General features: G+C 35.1%; 1 protein-coding gene across 7 annotated transcripts in view; it reads right to left on the bottom strand.

The window, feature by feature from the left end:
* Window positions 1-22,469, bottom strand: part of LOC112452957 (regulating synaptic membrane exocytosis protein 2-like) — a 164,585-nt gene that overhangs the window by 69,725 nt on the left and 72,391 nt on the right. For 5 of the 7 annotated variants that reach the window (XM_025013438.1, XM_025013439.1, XM_025013440.1 and 2 more), the window contains exons 7-10: window positions 18,885-19,047; window positions 18,074-18,382; window positions 14,881-15,085; window positions 2,296-2,468 (exon numbers count right to left, since the gene is read on the bottom strand). In XM_025013438.1, coding sequence (XP_024869206.1) covers window positions 2,296-2,468; window positions 14,881-15,085; window positions 18,074-18,382; window positions 18,885-19,047 — 850 coding nt within the window. The remainder of the gene's footprint in view (window positions 1-2,295; window positions 2,469-14,880; window positions 15,086-18,073; window positions 18,383-18,884; window positions 19,048-22,469) is intronic. The other 2 variants (XM_025013436.1, XM_025013437.1) reach the window with 2 other exon arrangements.

The following is a 22,469-nucleotide window of genomic DNA, read 5'->3' as shown; positions in this document are numbered from 1 at the left end:
TTTCTTATAATCGTGATAAGAAATGATGGTATCGCGGTATGAAATATAATTCCTTTTATTTCCCGTGTTATTTAGTGTCATCAAATAATAATTGTAAAATGGCCTCAAAACTTTTGCAGATGTTAAATAATATTTGAGTGTTAGATAAGTCATTACATTTCTAATATTTCTTGAGGATTTATTATATGTAGGTATATATATATATGTATATATATGAGTGAGAAGGGAACACATATATACACACATTTGAAAATTATTATACATATTATACACAAGATACATATGAAGTTATTAATTGAACAAATTTTGAACGATTTTCTCAGAAGGTATGTATATTTCATAAAATTAATGTACCAAGGACTTAACCAGTTTATTGAATCAATATTTGAATCTACTTCAAAAGATGATTTTAATTAAATATGATGGAAAAATGAGTGCTTTTATAGAAAGATTTAAAAAATTAGGTCAGCTATAATAAAAAGATAGTGCATCGCGGTGACCGAATTAAGCTATCCTCTTGTCTAATGATGATAAAATCATTCAGCTGTCGCAAAAATTATCTATGCAGATCTCGTTGCATAAACATTTAAAAATTATGCTGCACGTTCGTCATTATCAAGTATTTAAACATAAGAATCACAATTATTATTTAACTTACTTTCGTCAAACGTTTATTTAATATTATAAATTTAAATCAAAAGAGTTCTAAATAATATTTCATAATACTTCATTGAATAACATATTTGTGTTTGAAAGATTAGATAATTAAACTTATTTTTCTGTTATAATTATGTTTAATAATTATGTCCAAGAACTGTAGCAGAGAAGATGTTCGATTAAAAGAACGCGTTTGAAAATACGCTTCTTTTCTGCAGTAATATAAGCTCGGAACGAACATAAAATAAGAATATAACGCGCGCTTTAATTGAAATGTTTCTAGCTCGGTAATTCACATAAGGAAAATGCTATCTCGAAACAGAACTACGGCAGTGGCTTTCTTAAATAAAAAAAGAAACATCAAATTCACAATAGAACCAGACTAAATTGTAGTCTCACGTTCTCGCTTCGCGTGCACTCGATTATACATATTTAAAAAGAAAAGGAGGAAATGTTTGTCTCTCAAACTCAAATGATTTGTAGGTCGCGAACTTTTTCAAATAAGAGTCCTTTGCCATATGCATGCATTTTAAATTTTAATGCTACATTATACAACCCGTTCGTTTGTCCTTACAAATTTTTAAACAACTGCATAATGAACAACAAAGGATTTTATCGCCAGTTGTACATTGCAAAAAAAAAAACATTTTTTCATGGCAGATTTAAAATTCCGCCGAAGATTTATTAAATACATAAAAAATATTAATTATTAATACGAGAAATTTGGTATATTTTATCTCGTTGTGGGAATATATTACTTTTGTGAAAATGATCTCTGTGTTTATCTATATATGTATAAAGTGGCGAAGGAGATTCTCCCATATCGACGCGCGCATATCATCGATCTTAGTTACGTATTGTAATGCCATTTCTGTGCGGAAGAATGATTCTGTTAAGAGCAAGTCGCGCGCGAATTGTGCCGATTTCCGATCGTGATGCTGAAAATGGATATCGCGCAATAATTAACACGAATGTCGCGTTACTCTATACAAAGACGCGGACCGTTTCATTATTTCCCCGTAGCAAATTAATCGCTATTTGAACTTTGGGCTTTGAATGAGAGAGTGTGGATCCGCGGCGACCTACGAAATTAAATTCCCGATTCCTAATTAACAGGATTTCATCACTGGATGGCACGACAAAAACTTCTCTGGACTGAAACCGATGTTATCCGCGGAATTGAATCACCGCCCGGAGCAAGCCCACAGCTCGATCGATCAAACGCACTTTTCTGTCTTGTATTTCTTTTTTCGCATAATACTAACGCATTCGTAGCAGAATTCCTGCGGTTTACGGATACCCGGTTTCCTCAAAGACATAAAATCACTCGATAGTAATTACACAAACGTTAAGTATCTTACGTATCTTTAATTATTGCATAATCTAAGAGTAATAAAAAGAGAAAACTATTTCTACGTGGAACGCGAAGGACAGATAATCACTGTATACAAACATGTAAAAATGTCATTTTGACAGTATTACGGATTTAAATAGCAATAATTTATACATTTTCCGAGCGAAGGATGTAGAAAAATATTAGGAGACAATAGATAATCAATGAAAAAAAGATAGTAATACCAGAGATAAAAATTAACACATGTATTATTCGGAAATATCTTAATTCATAATAAGGCTTACCAAGATCACTGTCGACATCATGAATAACGATTTTGATGCCTTCCCCGTCGACCAGACTTCCCTGCCTAGGCAATTCACGTTCTTCAGCTGCAACCCTGCTAACAGCTACCGCAGGGGCACCTTTCGCTCCTGGTTGAGCCGAAGTTAACGCTCTTATCGCGTTTATGTCGGGTCTAAAATAACACATAAAAGATCCATGTTATATTAGTGAAAGCTTTTTAAAAATAATTTTAATAAATCTTTTTATACTTTAAGAAAGATATTTTTTTATATCCTCTAAAAAAGGAATTTAAAGATATTTTTAAGTTAATTGAAATTTATATTATTAAAATTAATAGAAATAATGGCTATAATAATGTTCATTTCTACCAATGTAGAACTTCAATCTCTGTTCAACTTACTTATTTTTTTAATTCTTAAAACTAGAAAAAGATAAAAAATCAACTAAACCGAGATTAAAGTTAATCTACATTGATAGAAATGAACATAAGACAGCTTTGGGTATTTAAGTTATAAGGCATTTACTTGCCAGATTATTGCTAGACATTACCGGAATCAAACTTATTTGATTTACAAACTTTGAGTATGTATAGTACAAAATTGTTAGTATATTGTAGCTTTCCATTTTGAAGTTTTTTATTGATCCGCCTTAATTATCCGCCAGCAAACAAAATAAGTAGCACATTACTTGATTGATGCCTTAAAAATCGTTTCGAAAACCGCTAAAGCTCTCATTGCCATGAGCATGGACGTAAGCCGATTTAAGCGACCGATTATACCCATTATGCGGATTAGGCGGATTCGGATCCTTATGGGTTAAGCCGCAAGATTGATATTGACTGCCCACATTGAAACAAGTTTTATTATTGCGAAACTATCTCGGAATAGCCAAGACAAGCTTAATAATTTTGCCAACGCTCGGGGCGAAACTCGAAAAATGTTACATCCAATATCGACTTTCGGCTTTCTTAGTTAAAGTTGCGATAATAACCGCCGAGAAATATTGTTTTACTTGGTAAATATCAGTATATATGTTGACTATATTGATTCTAAAATTAACTTTTAACAGTTCTAAATTTCAACGCTATTAAATAATATCTGTATTACTTATTTGTACATCTAGATGATGTAGTTAATTTTTTTGCTTTTGAGTATTTATTTGAAATTTTAACTTAATTGAAAATAATGAAAAATATAAATTTGGAAAATTTAACGAATAATTAAAAATATATCAAATTTAGAAATTGATTTAAGTCACAGATTATTGCAATTATTTAATAATCAATTTTAAACATTTCGGTATTTATTATCATACCTATCACTTAAATTATAATTTTGAAGAAAAAGGAACTCTTGCAAGCGCAATAAAAAAAATTGTACTTTGTACATGTGTAATTTTGCGGGCTTTCATTTATCAAATGCCTCTAACTTTCAACACAAAACAGTTAACTGCGAAATTAAATTTTCTTTACAATGGAAAAAGCGAGTGAAGAGAACATGCAGTGAAAAATATATATAGTCACTCTACTGACGTTTTTACCTAACGAAAACGAAGTTGTTTTTTTTTCACTTTGTAACGAGACTTTCAAACGTAGTCGCAATTGTGTTAAACTTCCGCACGATGAGCATTCTCGGGCACGCGATAAATTTACTCGCCCGTGTTGGTGTGATGCCACGGACACAAATTACCGTCCTAATTCTGCACCATAAAGGCTATAAGGAAGCTTACGCTTGAGGTTCATAAAGTAGTCCTAACTGCCGTAACCACCATCTCACCCCGCACAAGAAACAAAATCGATGGCTTTGTGGCGAGTTTGGAAATATTTAGCGCTAAATATGCAAATCTAATTTTTAGCCTGAAACAGTATCTACGCGATTTTTATATGATATATAAAATTCAAAATCAAACTGCTATATCTAAACTGGTCTCTTCAGTACTTTCAAGGTTCTTTTAAGAATAATAATAATAATTTCTTTAAAACATTTTTATAACCAGAATAATATTTTTTTTCACGCTCTGACAATATACATTGCACATGTAACATACATTAATCGAATGTTTGATATTATCAGGTTTTTTAAAAATAGTTTAAAATTGAAAATAGTTAATTAGAAATAGTTTTTAGAAATTAATCTAATAAATTTTGTTTTATAAAGATATAGGCTTTTCGAAGAGACTTTGATTCATTCAGTATTAAATGTAAGAATATAGTCTTTGCTGTATATATGCCAAGGGAAAAGTGTCGAAACAGCCTGGTGCACTACCGAGTAGTTCGATGTCTATATGAGCTTCAGCGTACAATGTGTTGAAAGCTGTCGACATAATCGTGCAAAAGTTTCCCGTGTAAAGGAGAAATTCAAGCGATAGTTACGACAAGAGAGAGAAAGCTTTGCTGCAAACTATAACTATAAAGAATAAATAACTCGGTCATAAATCATTAGTTAAATCGACGTCAATTCGACGTTGATGGGTCGATGAATGGTCGATACCGAGTACTGGTATTCTTGTCTTTGATTTCATCATAATTGTTTTTATTTAATTGAGTTAATTACGAATATTTTTATATAATTTCTATGTCTTTCGGCCAATTCTATATCGAATATTATACATAATATGTATATACCTATATACGTGTGTATATATCGTTTTCCGACTTTGCGTTGATTCGATTTGATTTGTAGAGTTAGCCGAAAGATAATAGAAATTTTACAGAAATATTCGCAATTGCTTAAAATTATGTAGGTATATATTATGTAAAAATAATTATAATGAAATTGAAGATGAGAGACAAAGATTTTCTAACCAGTATTCGACATTGGCTATTTATCGACGCATCGATATCGAATTGACTAATCATTTCTGGCAGAGAAAGAAATGTAAGGTTAAAGTTCAAGTATAGAATTCGTATTTATAAAGTATTAGAAATATGTGTCAGCACGCCGTTCTTTAAAAAGCACGAAATATTTCTTTGATAATATTTTATAATTAAAACTACATGTACTTGGTATAGCTTTCAAAGCTCTTTTTAAATTATAAAGTAGTATTAATGTTGAAATACGAAATCTCCGTTAAAATTTATTGAAAACTGAGAAGTTGTATTGGGCGATCTATTTATATCGTGGAGATTTGGCGACGTTTTCGACGGAATTTTCCTCGAGTCCACGTTATCAAGAAAACGTGACCGTGCCACTCTTGCTTTTCTAAAGAACTAAGTTATAAAGTTCGAGACGTCTCTTTCGACTATAGAATAGCACAAGAACTACAAGACATATCTTCAAGCATGAATCGAAGGAATGTAGGCATTGCGTCTTGTTTCCATCGTGTCTCCCACCGTTCTACTTTTAACCCGGAAAAGTTACCGCGCCGCTTCGCAGAATAAATAGAAATTCATAAGTCGGTTGCGAGCCGGTTACAAACTATTGTCTGGAAGCCCCGCGGCTGCGCTGCATTAAACAAACGATATCGTGGCGTGCATGACGTTGATGCAACCGCCTCGCTGCATCTTCTATCTTTCTCTCGCAAATTGAAACTTGCAATTCCGCCGACGGCTGAGGTAGCAGCGGTGCGTCCCGCTGCAGTGCCGGGCTTATCTCGCATTTTTATGCGCAATGTTGGAAGACCCGAAAAAAAAAGAAAGATAAAAACGAAGAAGAAAACGTTGTAACGCCAAGGCGAACGAGATAAATCTCAAACGAGCCGTGCAACTTTTAACGAGTCTCTTCCCCTCAAAAGCGTTTCCGTATCCTCCGAGATAACTCCGCGATCGCGGCACGCGATTATTGAATTGTCCCGTGAGGAAGTGAAAAGGAGTGATGAGTAGCTATACGTGGGTGAGGAATTATCGGCGCTATCTATGTTTTATTTATTTTGTTTTATAATAGTTTACGATTTTTTAGTATTACGATATAGTATGACGTAAAGGATCGATAGTGACATTAAAAGACTTCCTATTGTTTCTATTTTATTGTCTCACGTTTTGTAAGCTCTTCTTTTATTCTCATCGTTTTCGGGACATTCGTAATCGCATTTTGAACCATCTCTCTTTTGTAGTATTACTTCCAGCCATCGTTTCGCTTCAGAATACGACTGAATGTAGTTATAAAAAGGGAGTCTCACACACATACACACACAATTTCAAGTTCCTTTTCTTTATTACAGCCTGCATAAAGAAAACCGTATTACATATTCTATATTATTTTTAAATTGAATTGATGTCGATTTTTATAAACCTGATTAACAACTATGTAATATTAACAATTCTTTAACTGAATTTGTCATTCATTTACATATGCTGTTACTTAATGAAAAATTTTTCTTGGTAAAAACACTTTAAAGGACTTAAAATACATAAAAATACATAAAAATGCTATTTTTAATACCAAATAATTCTAGAACTAGGTTACTTTTATCAGTTTTCATGAAAGAATTGACTGAAAATTTTTCATCAAAAAGTCCGTTATTAATAGCAATGGTTATAAGGACGGAATCACCGTATCAGAGAATAAAATAGATCTCCTTTCATCTTGCATTGATAGTTCTTCTACAACCGCGTTCAATCATGCGAATTCGCCTGGTATCGACAAGAAGCGATTTCGGCCGCGAGCAATCGACCTTTCAAATATGAAACCGTCAATTTGACGAAATCTTGCGTTGAACGCACGAGTGTGAGGGACGTTTATTTCGGTGGAAATAAAAATACAGCAGCCATCGGCGAAATCTTTTTGCAAACATCTCGATCGTGCAGATCTAGATTGAAAAATTAGCAGATGATCTCATGTTCTGATTTTTCTTCGTATCTCGTGTTTCGAAGATCGAAGAAAGTGCGTTTTGAAATGGATGGAATTACGTGCAAATCCGTGAGGTTTCTTGACGTTTCGCAAACAGTTTCCCTCTAAAATATTTCTTCCTCCATTTTTATTTATTTGCGCAAAGACTACTATTTTAAAAATTTATTTGATATTAATATTTTATAGTTTGTATGGAACACATCATCTAAATTATGTTTTAAGTTATATAAATAAAATTTATATAATAATACTCTTTCTATATGTGTGCGTGTGGCGGATGTTGATGTGGGCGGGTGTAGAGACAGAAGCCCACATCCACTAGATTAAGTAGAGATAAGTTAGGTTAAGAAGATACAAGTTAAGTAGAGATAAGTTAGGATAAGAAGATTTGTAAGTAGTTGTAAAGGTTTGGGTACGTTCCTTCTAAAAACGCCTTTCAAACCCTAAGGGGAAGATCAAGATATAAATTATATACATACATACATACATATAGGGTAACTGGGGGGAATATGCCAGTGTGGGGAATATGCCACTCGTTATGTTTAACAAAGCTACGGCTAGGAGCGTTGTTGTAAATACTGTGAAATTGTTAAAAATATTATATCTGACGTTTTGCTCAAGTTTTACTTACTTCCTGTCAGTATATAGTTTTTATGGGGTAAGTACAGTATGACAAGTATGACAACGTGCTTTTTAGAAAAAATTGCAAGTTGTATAAGTAAGGGTGCGTTTCACTTAACGCCCGCAACGTTCTTAGAATCATTTCATCCTTGTTGTTTGTAAAATGTTAAATAAGGACGAATGATGCTCACGAGCGTTGCGGGCGTTAAGTGAGACACACTCTACGTATACGAATAAAAGATAAGCATAAATTTAAGATGTGAGAAGTAAGTGTATATACTATGATCCGTATTCTCAGTTCACTTTTATCATAAATGCACACATTTAGCATACAGTTTACGTTACATATACTATATAGAATTACAGAAATAAATGCGCGCATTTATCGATAAAAGTGAACTGATAATATGGGCCTTTATATATATTTACACTTTACATATAAAAATATAAAGTTCTTTCAGTTTTCGCAAGATTAATAATAATTCAGATTTCAAAATCTTTTGTATGCCAAAATTTCTGAAAAATTTGATTTATAATTATGTAGAAATAATCTATGAATAATTCAGATTTTTCTTGTAATAAAGTCTCAATATTAAGAGAGTTAAATATTGGTCAGAAATAGACTTGCAATAATGTAACTGCCTTTTGATATTTTCCGAAGACGCTGTGGGATTTTCTTTCATGTTTGAGATATAAGAGGTCTATTAAAAGAGGTCTTAAAGAACATTTTTTTTTTTTCGTAAAAGCACATTCTTTGGCACGCAAATTAAGCCAGCCAAACATATATCCTTTTTTAAAACAGATTAAAATTTAAGTATATAGCGTTACGAATAAATTAACACAGATGTGAAAGATTAGCAAGAAAGGCTAGCGTTAATGCATGATGATGTAACAAAATTATAATTTTTGAATTAGAAAAATGCGAGAAAACTAATAAATGAAAAAGGAGTATGTATAGAATTAAAAACTCATATTTCATGGAATACGAATCGCAATCAAAATGCAATTAAATAATATTTAGACTCTGAAATTTGATCGCAGAAGTAAATGCTTCTCGAATTTCTATCAAAATTTCTTTTTTTTATTTTCAATAGGAAGTCGTATTGCATTCATATCGAATTCTACAATCAAATGCAATGGAATGTCACATGTCGGCTTTAAAAGGGGATCTCTCACACACACGCACACGCGCGCGCGTACACACACACACACACACACACACACACACACACACACACACACTCTCTCTCTCTCTCTTTTAGTTTTGTACGAGGGTTAGCCGGAGCTAGATGGAAATTTACAAGATCATATCCCTTTATGAGATTCTTCCCGTTCTTTTCATCGCAGCTCATAGCCACTCTTTGAAGGTGAATCGCTTAATTGCGCAGTGCCATCACGAACTCCGGCAGAATAAAAGCTTTTCCTGGTCGTTTCGCTGAATAAGAATGAGCTGCGCGGCAATATCGATTAGTACATACTCTGTCGAGAGTCTACGGAAAAATAGAGTCCTGTTTTACTTGCACGTTTAGCGTTATTTTTTTTTTTTTAGGAAATGTAAGTTCTTAGTCAAGATATAAGAAAAAAAGCGCAAGAAGAGTTCTAAACTATCACCATGTGTATCACCATGTGTATCACCATGTGTATCACCATGTGTATTATTGGTAATGGCATAGAAAATTAATTTCTACATGTTTAGCATTTTTTGATACATTAAGTTTCACTTCGATTTTAGGCGAAATTTTTATAAAATATAAAAACTCATAAAACTACTCAGAGAAGTATAACATTATAGACATTAAAAATTTGTTGGTGCGTGTACAAGTTATATAATTGTCTCTGCAAATTATATAAAATTTGTTTTTGCTGGGATTAAAAAAATTCCCAGGAAATTGCAATAAATTGCAGGTTTTGCGCGTCTATGCTATTGTTATCGTATTTTAGTTACTATGAAAATTCGAGTTACATGAAAGGATGAACACAGGACGGAATAACGAAACGCGATGATTACGTTAAATCGCAGTTTCGTAAGTAAATAGGAATTAAAAAGTTACACGATTAAAAAATTATGTCGCGGCCGGAACTACGGAAAACAATAATTATTCGGACAGGCTATAAATAAGCGAGAATTGAAACTTTTATTATTACATTTCTAAGTTTTGTTGAGGAAAAAAAAATATGACGTATAAGTTAATTACATTTTTTCTTTTCTTGTTATAATTTTGTGCAAATTGTTCACATAGTCATTAAAATAAGAAAAAAAAAGAAAACTTGAAACTAGTTTCTTTTACAAGTTTTAAATATTTTATGGAAAATCTGCATTTTTTAAATTTGTTATTTTGGTCTATATATATGGATATTCTATATTTCCCTCTATATTTTCACATAACAAGAAAATTTTTTTACTTTTTTAAAAAGTAAGTGCTATGATAAATAAACTATACATGAAAATTTACTGTTAATTTACTATTTTTACCAAATCATATATCATGAAATGAGAAAATAGTACAACGTCGGTGATTATTTATTGCTAAGGACGTAAGTGTTCGCACAAAAGAGAGTTCTTGCTGTGGAATCAAGTTTTTGAAGTTATACCGGAAGAGAAAGACGGAGTTAACTTTACTAGACGTGTGAGGTGAGTTGAGAATTCACCGGCAGCCGAAAAGTATGCTTAAGGCATGCGATATTCAGTAGAATTACCGGCGCGATTTACCCTGATTTCCGGCGGTTTACCGAGATGACGATACCTAAGGTCGTGGTTGGTGCGGCGCACGGTCACCCGGTGCAAGCATTCGAAGCACGACCAAATTTCAACGGAGTGCAGGCAAGGTCGCATTAAAGCGCAAGTGTGCTTCTATTCTAACGTTGCTCTCTGGGGTGACATCTCGCCAATATAAGCCGACATAAATCAGAAGGAAAAGTGTCGTGCACTTGTTTTAATTCTAATAGCAGCTTCTCTCGATTTAGCAGCCTGCCAAGACACCTCGAAATCGAGGTCGAATGGTGCCACTTTAAGATAGTACACATTGATCGTGAATAATCGATGACTTTTTCCCGAAAGCGTAAAAACGGATCGTGTATTTTGGAAAGCACCATACATATGCTTCACTTATCAAATTAAATTACGAGAGACAGTGCATTTCTTCTAGGTTTAAACTTATCACATTCGATAAACAAGCAAATTAATTCCTCATGACGTACCTTGGCAGAAAAGAAGGCGTAAGTTAGAGAAATTGTGTGAAAATATATAAAACAGTCTTTGTACAGCATTCGTTTCGCGAATAAATTAAAATCAACAATAATTAAAATCGCTTAATTATAATTCGTTTAATTAGAAATTTTTGAAATATTAAAGTCTATAATATGAATGTCTGTCATTAATCTAAATTTCTATGTATTATATATTTATGAAAAATTAAAGAAAAATATTGTGATTTCTAGTATAACCAATATAGTAACCAATATCTTTAAAACATGCATCAGAACTGACTTGAGTATGAAGAATTGTATGAAGAATTGACGTGTACAACGGCTTCGACTTTCAATGGCACCTGACTGTACGAGATAATAACGATTACGCGATCTAGGTGATTCATAACGCTGACTGATGACTTCAGCTCGTCATCCTTCACGTATACTTTTTCTCTCGACTGGAAAAAAGACGATGACGGCGAAGGATCACGGAGGTTAAGCCAATTTTGACAAGAACGATACATCACGCGCGACCCTTCCGCCAAACATCCCCAACTCCTTCGTATGATCGTAACAACCTGTCCAAGGGATGACACTTTTCTCGCCCCCGATGGTCGGGTCTTCGACCCTTTCACACATAGAAAATCTCAAGGAAATCTCTGACCGCGGTTATTGGTCTTGTATCAGCACTTGACTGAAGGGTCCCGGTTTTAAATCGCGAATATAAAAAAAAGATAATCTTCTTTTAAATAGATTTATACAAATGTATGTTTGATTTTAAATTTTAGATACTAAGTAATGAAAACAACAAACGATTGATATTAAAATATTTATTTAAAGCAAAATTTGTCTTCGAGATATAAATTTTAAAATAAAATGTAATAGAATAATAGAAATGGAAATATATAATAGAAGTAGAGAACACGTTTTTGCCCGCACGCGTGTACATGTATTTATAAAAAATTCTAATTTATCGCAAACGATATTATTATTCAAATGTATTTTGGTGTATTTTCGTCATATTATCCATTTTGGATATCGCATCATAAACGCAAGTCTCTTGAACGGTTAATATCGCAAGCTTGCATTTTCGAGTAACCTTCTATAACATGGAAAATTAAGCTCTCCGAAATTGTAACAGTTCCGAACTCGACTTTGGCAAGAACCACAGATGCTCGCACGCGAGTAAATGCGCACGCTTAACGAAGAGTATAGGAGGAGGGGTAGGGTGGTATTAATTATTTCTCTAGTAGCAAACTCCCCTGTTTGTGATCCACTCGACCTCTTGCTCGCGATGCACGTATGCATATACAACACACGTTGCTTGCCGTTTCATTTAGGGGGAAAAAAGGAGTAATCGTGATGTGGGCGGAAAAAGAGAAAAATCAGAGACGACAAGATCGATCCTCATTTTTGCCGCGTCGACGGGTACAAGGTACAAGAGAAATGCTCGTTCGGTTCTATATCGGAATCTTTCGTCGGTTGCGAATCGATACTCGTTCGCTAAAAAAGGTAACTTAAGACAAGTGGGTTGAAGTGAATTTTCCTTCGTCCGTAGTCCGTATCACTGGTAAGATTGCAAGAAACGAATATAGTGAGTCGCTGAAGTCGGTTTATTTAATCCAGACTTGTTCTGTGCAAACGAGTTTTAATGAGATGTAAACACTAGGCGGTAATTACATCGTTTTCTCCTATAGTAGATTGAATGACAGTCGTACCTACTTCGTTTTATATTACGTTGTTATATTACCTTGTTTTGAAATCTGAACGTATTTTACGACTGATCAATACATATCAAGACTTCAATTTCGCGTCAAGAAAATGTGGAAATCCTTTAGTAAAGACATTCTAGATATACGTGTATATATGTGTGTGGAGATTGTTTCAAGATACTTCGTATATTGAATATTTCAAATTACTTCTTTTGTAATAAAATCGATATGACCAACATTTGCGGGTTGTGAAAGCTTTGCGCAATATAGATACGTCGTTTTAGAAATATTTTAACAATTTACTTTGAGATACGTCGGTTTATTTTTCAATTTTTAACTTCCATATTTATCATACAAGTAACCTCTGCTATAATTATAGAACTGATCACATCTAATAACACAAATTTCGATTATAAATTCAAACGTACACTTAACTGGAGAGAAACAGACCTGTGTGAATCTAACACCTTCACTATTAAAAAAAAAATCGAATATACGGCACAATTAAATACTAATTTTATTGCTCTAGTCTCGAATTTATTAGTCCTATCCATTCGCAGAAAATTGATATCAAAAGTGGGGATGCTGTTTTCACGTTACGCTAGCACCTTCATTCCTGAAAAACGCGTATAAAATACTGTAAACAAAAACTGAGATACCAGAATTTTTTATTGATTTTTTACTCTAAAATATTGCAAGAGATATCGAATATTAAATGTTTATAAATTTACCGATGATATTTATTGCTCTTAAAATTTATTGCTCTTAAAATGTATTGCTAGAATTTTATTGCTCCTAAAATATAATATAATATATTATAAGTTCAGAATCAGGATATTTTAAGAGCAATAAATCCTAGAATTATTTTAATACCAAAATTGACACAGCGTTTGTTTAATATACTTTATTCTTGTATTTTTGTTTGTTTTTGATAATTTTTTTTTAAAGTAGTGTAGGAAATAAATTCCAAAATGTATTTTACGAGTGATTTGATTGAAGAAGCAGTTTAATGTTAAACTTATATAGTTAACTTTTATTATATTTTTGATCGTTTTACTCTTATACTTCGATAACCGGTAATCGGTACATTCATAATTATTAAATATTTTCAATATCTCTTTGCAGTATTTTAGAGCAAAAAATTGTGGTATATCGTTTTTTTATTTACTATACTTTGTTTTCAGGAGCAAAGGTGCTAGCGTAATGAAGGCAGCATTCTCACTTTTAATATTCATTTTCTGCGAATGGATGAGAGCAATAAATTCGGGACCAGAGCAATAAATTAACACTTAATTGTGCTGTAGAACTTTTTTTAATAGTGCTAGATTCACAGAGGTGAGAAACAGCGACTTCGAAGAGTAAAAGGGATACTCTGGGGGAATCGAAGTATATATATATTGAAAACGTTTCTTATCAGAAAGAAGTACTTTTAGGAATTAATTTAAGAACTGATTTACAGCAAAATCTCTTCTGTGCGATTTGAAGAAGTTATTATTGCGTTCATTAATCTCCTTTATTTCTTTTAGATTAAAAGATTCGATCGACATGCGCAATAATTAAGTTTAAATAGCTTAATATTGGATAGAAAATACTTAATTTGCAAACAAAAAGTGGAAGCTAGGTTTCTTTTGACGTAGACAAGTTTAAATTACTTTCGGGAAGCAGAGGCGAAATGCGTTCGAATACGTCAAAATTCCGGTGTCAGAAAACAGACAAATATATGGCAGTGCGAAATTGAAGTACGAAATTGAAATTGGCAGATTTGCATACGCCATTTCCACTGCTAGAGAAAGCCGTATTAATAAATATGAACGAGTTACTGTCGATTATTCGAACGATTCATCATTAATCCTAATTAAAATAATGAAAAAATTTATATGTCGTGTTCTTTTTATACTGGGTTTGGTTATTTAAAATTAATTACATTATTCATCGTGATGTTTAATCAAACATCATAAGAATATATAATAGATATTATATTGTACGAAGGATTCAAACACATTATATAACTGTTCCATAATTATAAAAATTTGATGTATAACAACAAAATAGGAACTATTCTCACGAGAAACATTATACGTAACAGAGGTCAAGTTAAATTGCATTGAAATCAGATTTCCAACATGCCACTTGAAGCTGAATAGCTTAACTTCTTAATAAAAAAAATAGACTTGATTTTGTTCACATTATATCATGGAATAGGAAATAGGAGATCCATGGTCATGCTTTTGTCACAGTAAATCCTTATGATATAACAACGCCAACAATGACTTACAATTGGGAGCCTCTTCGTCGATTGCGTCTTTCTTCATCGGGTATAAGAGCAGGTTGAGACACAGGCGGTGCCACTGCAGGTGCAGATGACGAGTCTAGCTTAATCATCTTCTCATCGTCGGCCGCGACGTCGTATGGCATCACTGGTTTCACGGCGCGGAAGGAGGACCTGCGAGTTACAGGCCGTTCTTCAGGTTCTCGGGTGCCTGTGAAGAAGCAGAGGACAAACGACGTTTTCAGGCCAACCGTATTATACTTGAAATATTAAATGCGACCCGTTATAGCGAGTAAATCGCCTTGAATAACGAAGTCCCCTTTGGTATAATGATAACAGAGATAAAAGAGTAGCATGAATTTAATAAAATGCTCCGAAGAGATAAGAGTTAGACTATAAAATATATTTTAAAGCTTTAGTATTAGTACATAGACATATATGTACGTGTATCGGAAAATTGAAACAGATCAGTTTTATGGATAAAATGTTTTGATATCATATTTATATCTACAAATGAAATATTTTTTATAGAAATGTTTTTATTAATCATTAAAACGCGATAGAGGAAAACCATTGCAATTATATGAACAAACGTTAAATTATATAAATCAATTTTATTCAAAGAGATATTAATTCTACATATTTATTTTATTTTTTATTTTTTTTATGTTAGAAATAACGAAACACGCGAGAAAACCGATATTAGAAGATCAAAATATTCCGTTATTACACAAAGATTTTGAAAGAGTTAAACATATTCCGAAGAAATAAAATAGTCAAAATGGTTATTTTCACACCAAAGTACGATGCGGGTCGAATGTCAATGTTGTTTCTCTCTGTAACATATAGTAAGTGGAGTTTTCAGCTCTTGGCTGCAGCATAGAGAAACAAGTATAGGTTACTTTACATACGGGTTGTTCGAATAGGGGTGTATTTTTGTTTGACTGCGAAGAGAAAAGGAGATGGAACAAAATATCAACATTAAAATAACATTACAACTGATTATAGAGAGAAAGAGAAGTGAGGAGAGATTAAAAAAAAACTTTGACGATTTAATCTCGCGATTAAAAGTAGATAATCAAACTTAATTCTTGTTGTTTTAATCTTTGTTTTTTTTAACGAGCTTTAATTTATATTATTAAGCTTCCTAATATTAAAAATTGAAAAGTGAAAAAAATAAAAGAATCGTTAATTAAAATTTTACGAAGATAGAATTTTTGTTCGAAAACCACTAGTCAATAAAACAAACTCGTTTTATCTGTATATAGTCATTTATTTTATGTTTTCAAATTGTAATGTGACAATAATACGACAATACATTTTCTTAAACCGAAGTGACAGCCGAGTTACCTTGAAAGGGGAATTTCTCGCTTGGTCCCGATTTATGCGAAACTCAAGTTGGTTGGTCAAGGTTTATTTTACTATATACTTATTGTTAGTATAACTTTTTGCAATATCAGCATTTGATTGGCGAAACTCGCGGGTATCGAATTGAGGGTACAACACATTACGCTCGGCAAAATGAAAATTTTAGAAGCATCCGAATAGCCGATCGATGTGTACATGCATGAGTACTGATGGCTTTGAAACCGTGTTACGTCCGTATACGCTTCTCCTGTGACGCATCGGAAATAGTTTCCACAGAAAGTTCGCCGTAAGTTCGCCGCGTGCGGGGCTTTTCGATAGAAGCGAGGAAGGTAGGGAAAGGAAAGAGAAAAGCGGAATTTCTATGTCGAGTCGAGATGCTTGTTTAGTGTTTCCGATCACGCAGACTGGTAATAAGCGCGCGCGCACAGTGTTAAAGTTACACAGTCATAGAAATGTATCTCAGGATACGCGACACACGTCCAACCGACGTACGCGACTGAATTGAATGCATGAAAATGGGAAATTCTGAAACTAGTTACGCGCGGTCGCTATTTAAAGCTGTTCCCTGCGGAACATTTTAATGGTATACTCGACAACTGATTACCAACAATTTGTTGACGTAATACGCGAAATTTTCATAAAGAAGTTTTGCCTCAAAACTGCGTAACACGATAAGTATACACCGTTTTGAGATATTTAAATTAAACGAGTCCCCGTGATCGCGAATAAGTTAATTAAAATAGAAGTCGCGGTTTGAAAATGTTGTAATTCGAGAGTTACCCTTTTGTGTACACCGTATTAACTTTCCTCATGGGCAGAAAACGTCGAATGAATGGATGAGGCCACATCATTGCGGTTAAAACATGTTTAACGAAAATCGGCTTTACTCATTTCCCCGAAGTTACTTGCCTTTGATAGCGGAACACCGGGAGTAGGACGCCTGTATTCGCGTAATGAACCGAATTGTTTCCACGACGAAACAGAGGAAGCTATATGAAACAGGACAAACAATACACAGGGTAGAGTTACTGCTGCTCGACAAGGTCTATACGATTATCCTAGCCGGCAGCTTTTGCCGCCCTTAGGGTCCTTTAAAGCACAGCCTTGCTCTAACTTGCCGCGGATACCGTTGCGATAACTCGTAAACGCGCAATATGTGGCGGAGAAATCGGAGCACATGTTGCCAACTCGCTATATCGGGAGGGAAGTGAGGGAGAAGTTGGAAATTTCGGTGGCTTCGCCCAAGATCGAACAGCCGGTTGCTAAAGTTTCCCCCGGGAATAACCCGGGAGGTCAAAGATAGCGCTTAAACGAGAGGAGAAATTACAAGGAATTATGTATTACATATACGTGATACATGGTTATCGATACAAATACCTTCTGTTATTTTAGAGAAATTTCGGAAGAATGATTTACGCGAGATTGTTCCGATATTTCAAATATGAAGCAAAAATATGCGATAAAAAAATGTTAATCCTAACACGCATTGTATTTTATATCAAATAAATACTGAAAACGATATATATTTTTCTGTTAGAAAATATTTAAATCAAAATGTTATTATTGTGTTTTGTGTTTAAATTTACATGTTTAATGTGCATGATATTATATACGTGCAGTACTGAAAGAAAACTATTTTTTCGAGAATTATTGGAGGGTAATGTTTTTCATTTTCAAATATCGTGCCGAGGAGCATTTTTATATCCAAATATTATTGTAAAAAAGAAGGCTATGGTGTATTTGTAGAATCAAATTTAGGTCGCGCGAGCTTTCGAAAATCAAAGAATAAATTTTTCATCTATGTATATCGCAATGAATCATTTCAATTCACCTTGCGCCGAAATGGAGGCTCTTTGTTGGGCGGTGGCGATGGTCATGGCATTAAGGCCGCTACTTCCGGGCACGGCGTAAACGTCGTAGGCGGACGCTCGTCTTGGTAATTGAGCCGGAAGTCCTAGGCCGGTATCAGGGTGCGTGGGCTGCGTCCCACCGGCAGCCATCGCGGCCGCCGTTTTGATCTCGTCGTCATAAGACCTCTGCCTGGTCACACGAGATTTACGGCGGACCGTACCGCCTCCGCGACGAGCGCGACGTCGACGTTCCTCCTCGTCGTCCAGATCTCCGCTTTCCTGCTCGACTGCTTTATCAAGGAAATTGAAAGATGATGTTAGGGATTTGACGCGCTAAGCAAATTGAAAGACGACGCGATTTAACGAGTTTAACGTAGAATAAAATTTGAAACTTATCCTGAATAATACTTTTCGATTGATTGTAGTAGAAATAATTAGAAATCTCTGTTCTTGTTATGCAAAGCTGTAAAACAATTTTTGTATTATACGTAATTACGTTAGAGGTTTTTAACATTATTATTCGGGAAATTGCTCTTTCGGACAAACAATTAAATGTTTGAAAACATATCCATAAAAAAAACAATTTATCAAATTAAACAAGAGTAAGCGTAATTTTACGATATGTTAATAATAACAGTGTCGTATTAAATTTTTGTCCATTTTAGAAGAACAAGCCATACAATTTCTTATTTCTTTGATTGTATCGTAACATGCGATCATTACGCGAAATGCGACGTCTGTGGTATGAAGGAGCAACAGATATCTCGTATCGACGAGTAAAATGATCCTTACCGCCAGTCTGGGCCGGCATGACGACTCTCTGAGGGCTGGTCGCTCTTCCTCTGTCGGAGGCTTGATGGCGATCGGGCGAGCCGCCCCTCGACTTGCTCTTCCGGTCCAGGTCGCGCTCCCATCTGAGATCCTCTCTCTGGCGTTCCCCTGCAACCTTTCGAAACTACAACATTACGATACAGAGATTAGGGCTCGATGCGGGAAACGTCACCACATGTAGGCCGTGAGTAAGGGCGCGGGGAGGAAGTCCAAACATCCCCAACAACACGACAAGGGCGGGCGGGGAGTGCAAGTACAATATTAGTAGGCAGCACAGATTGACACCTAAAAGCTGACGATTAGATCAACGCACAGAGATCAGCTGTAACTCTGAGATTGTGATTGCTCTAATGATCGAAGCTGTGCAGGTGTTATTCAGATTTGAAGAAAAGCTATTTATTTAATCTTTTACGGCAGATCAATATGCCATATGAGTGGTCAAATACTATCTATATATATATGAGATTTACAAAATTTATTTCTATTTATTTATTTTTACTTTGTTTTAAATATATTCGGAATAAATAAATATAACATTATATAATTTGATAATTTATCGTTTAATAATTTTTCAAAATTTTCAAATAATATATTTGCAAATTATATATATATAATTTGATTAAATTACGCACTAAATTGTCTGCAAGTCTTTCTGATTATCTTTAGAATCAAAAGCTGTTTGAGAAGGTAGTGAAACTTATTTATAAATGGAACGAATGATTGCGCCGTGCTTTAACATAATGTGAATCTATTCACGTAAATCTAAAATAATTCGTCCCCATCGGCAAATTGCAACAAAGACATTTCGCTCGACGCTCGAAAGCTCTGAAGCTGGGTGCACTGCCCTTTGATAATGAAAATTAATAGCGTCCCCGACACGCTTGCGGGCAACAAGAAGGAAGACCGCGGGAACACGGCTGAGAGTTTGCGATAATAATAAAACGGCCACATCCGAAAATTAACTTCGTCCCGGTTTCGTCACGCGATCCCGCCGCGCGGCATAATTGCACGTCGACAATAATTAAAGCGAGGTGAGGCGCGCGCGCGCATATACTGGCCGTCGACCAAGTTCGAGAGGGTTTTGGCATTAAGGCTCCATTAGGGTCAGGGCAACGAACGGAGGCGCGATGCCGGGCACGTCTTTCTCGCTCATCGCTGCTACTCACTGGATGGATGTGCCAGTGCAGTGGCTCGATTCCGTTTTCGAGCACCTGTCGCGCGCATAAATATTCATAGTGATGCAGCGCGCGGGTGCGCGAAAACGTTATTTTAACGCGATGACGACGACGAAGGGCGTGGTGCGAAGATGTCATTCCTCTCCCGCACGTCGCGATAATTTCCTCTCGACGAAACCACGTTACAGCTATATTTTTCGCAGCTACGCGTTGTCACTTCGAAAAAAAAAAAAGTACAAACTGGGTCGCCATTAGCATCACGATGTAACACGCGCCGACAGTATACGCCGATGATTTTCGAAGTGCAAGGCGCGCGTGACACGGGGATGTGGCGAGGATACTCTGCATGTTGCGCATCACTCAGGATGCTCAGCCGGCTGTAAATTATCCAATAGGCGTAGCCGGAACGTTTAAGTGCATGTAGGTAGCTTAGAAAACCAGCACCGTAATGTAAAGGGCATCCAGGTAGTATAAACACAAGTGCCAAATGCAATTTTAATCCGGAGAGTTTGCATTCATAGTCACGTGAGACGCTGAGAAATCGTGTTCCAATTTTTCAGATCAAGGCCGTCATAATAATTAAAGAAACATTCAATCGCAAAGTCGCATTCTAATTCAAATGTATACATTCTTAAAAAATTAATAAAATTGTATAGCAATAACATAAACTTGAGGTAAAATAATATAAAATCTTTTTCATTGAATATTAAAATGTTGTACAAATTGAAATTAACGCATGATTTAAAATTTAGCGACGATCCGATTAAATCGACTATACTTTAATCGTGAGATTATTTTCGTGTCTTTGTAGTTCGGTAATTATTTTTCGCACCCATGTCTTAAACATCACGATCGCATTTCCGCAATTTCGCCGGCAGTCATTCCATCCCATCTCATCCATCATGCGGCGCCGTTTTAGCTCGCGAGAAAGCGGCAGCCGTGACGAGCGAATGGCACCGAAATGGATTGAATCTCGAGATGGAAAAAGCGTCAACGACAATTACCACGAGGAAGATAAACGTGCTAGGCGTTCTTCACTAAGCGAGGCGTATCGCAGGCAGGAGACTGACGCGCGCAGGAGAGCGCGCAATAAACTCCAGAATTAGCGTTTGCCGTCGTAAATACGAGACCATTTCCTCTCGGGTTTGTCTACGCCTACGTACGTGCGTAAATGCTCGATAGAACGTATTTCATTACGTCATGACAATTCCGACAAAGCGGATTTACGATTCCGAATCCGCTTCCTTCTTTTATTTATTTCGAATTCGTCGGACAAACGGCACTTGACACATGTTGACTGTCCAGAGAAATTAGACGTTATTTCATCAAAAAAGATTTAACAGCAATTTATTCGACATATCCTGAATAAATAGGACGCGGAAGGAAAAAGTGAGAATTAAACGAGCAATTGTAAATGTCATTGAATAATATTTACTGTTTAAATAATTTTTAAAAAAACCACACATGAATCAATTACGCGCGAGCGCGCGCGCGAAAACAAAGCTACTATGTTTTTTTACAATACAAAATATATTTCAATGAATGAATTTGTTAAGCAAAAATTGAAAGCTGTTGGCCTATTTTGTAACTCTTAACGACAGTTTCGTTATCGTTACATTGTCGTTGCGCAGCTTTTTTACTATATATAATATCTGCGCAACGCAAATATAACGATAACGAAACTGTCGTTAAATAAGAGCTACAGAATAGACCCACTGAAACGAGAGGACAAAATAAACGCGGGAAATAAACGCGCGCAACGTAGAAAGGGCAATTTTTGTAACGATATTATAGGTATGATTTTTTGATATTTTCGGGTAGTAAGCAGTCCCCTGGTGCGATACGCAACCGTAAAGATTTTCGAATCTGCCGTTTTCAATCCCTTATTTCTGCCGACGTGCAGAAACACGTTCTTCATTTCAATTTCACTCCACTTTCTTTCGTTTCCGCAGCCGTTTCCGTCCGCGCGCGCACGGATCCGATTATTCTGCCAAGCGACAAAAACGACTGTCGATAAATTCTCGAGGTGAGACGTCTACCGGTGCTACGAAGTTGTCGGCTGGCACAATGTAAGTTTCAGCCTTAGAGAGTCGCGCGGTAATCAATAACCGAAGCTTCGATAAATTCAAGGGTATATTGATTCATGTAAATGTCATATCTTGTAAACGCGAAGTAAGTCGCAGAGCGTAGAATGTGGGGCAATATAATAGCGATAAGGAAGCGCCGGGGAAATTTCTAAACTATTGGTAACAAATATCAATAAGCCGAGTATAAGACTTGGCGTCTCTTGTTTTCTCTTATACGTTATATAAACTAGACTTTCCATTTTACGACTTGGAAGCAGACAATATGGCTCTCTAGATCATATTTC

Source organism: Temnothorax curvispinosus, unplaced genomic scaffold, assembly GCF_003070985.1.
Source record: "Temnothorax curvispinosus isolate PA1 unplaced genomic scaffold, ASM307098v1 QBEX01003877.1, whole genome shotgun sequence".
In the NCBI taxonomy this organism is placed as follows: Eukaryota; Metazoa; Arthropoda; class Insecta; order Hymenoptera; family Formicidae; genus Temnothorax; species Temnothorax curvispinosus.
This window is presented reverse-complemented; position numbering and strand designations above follow the sequence as displayed.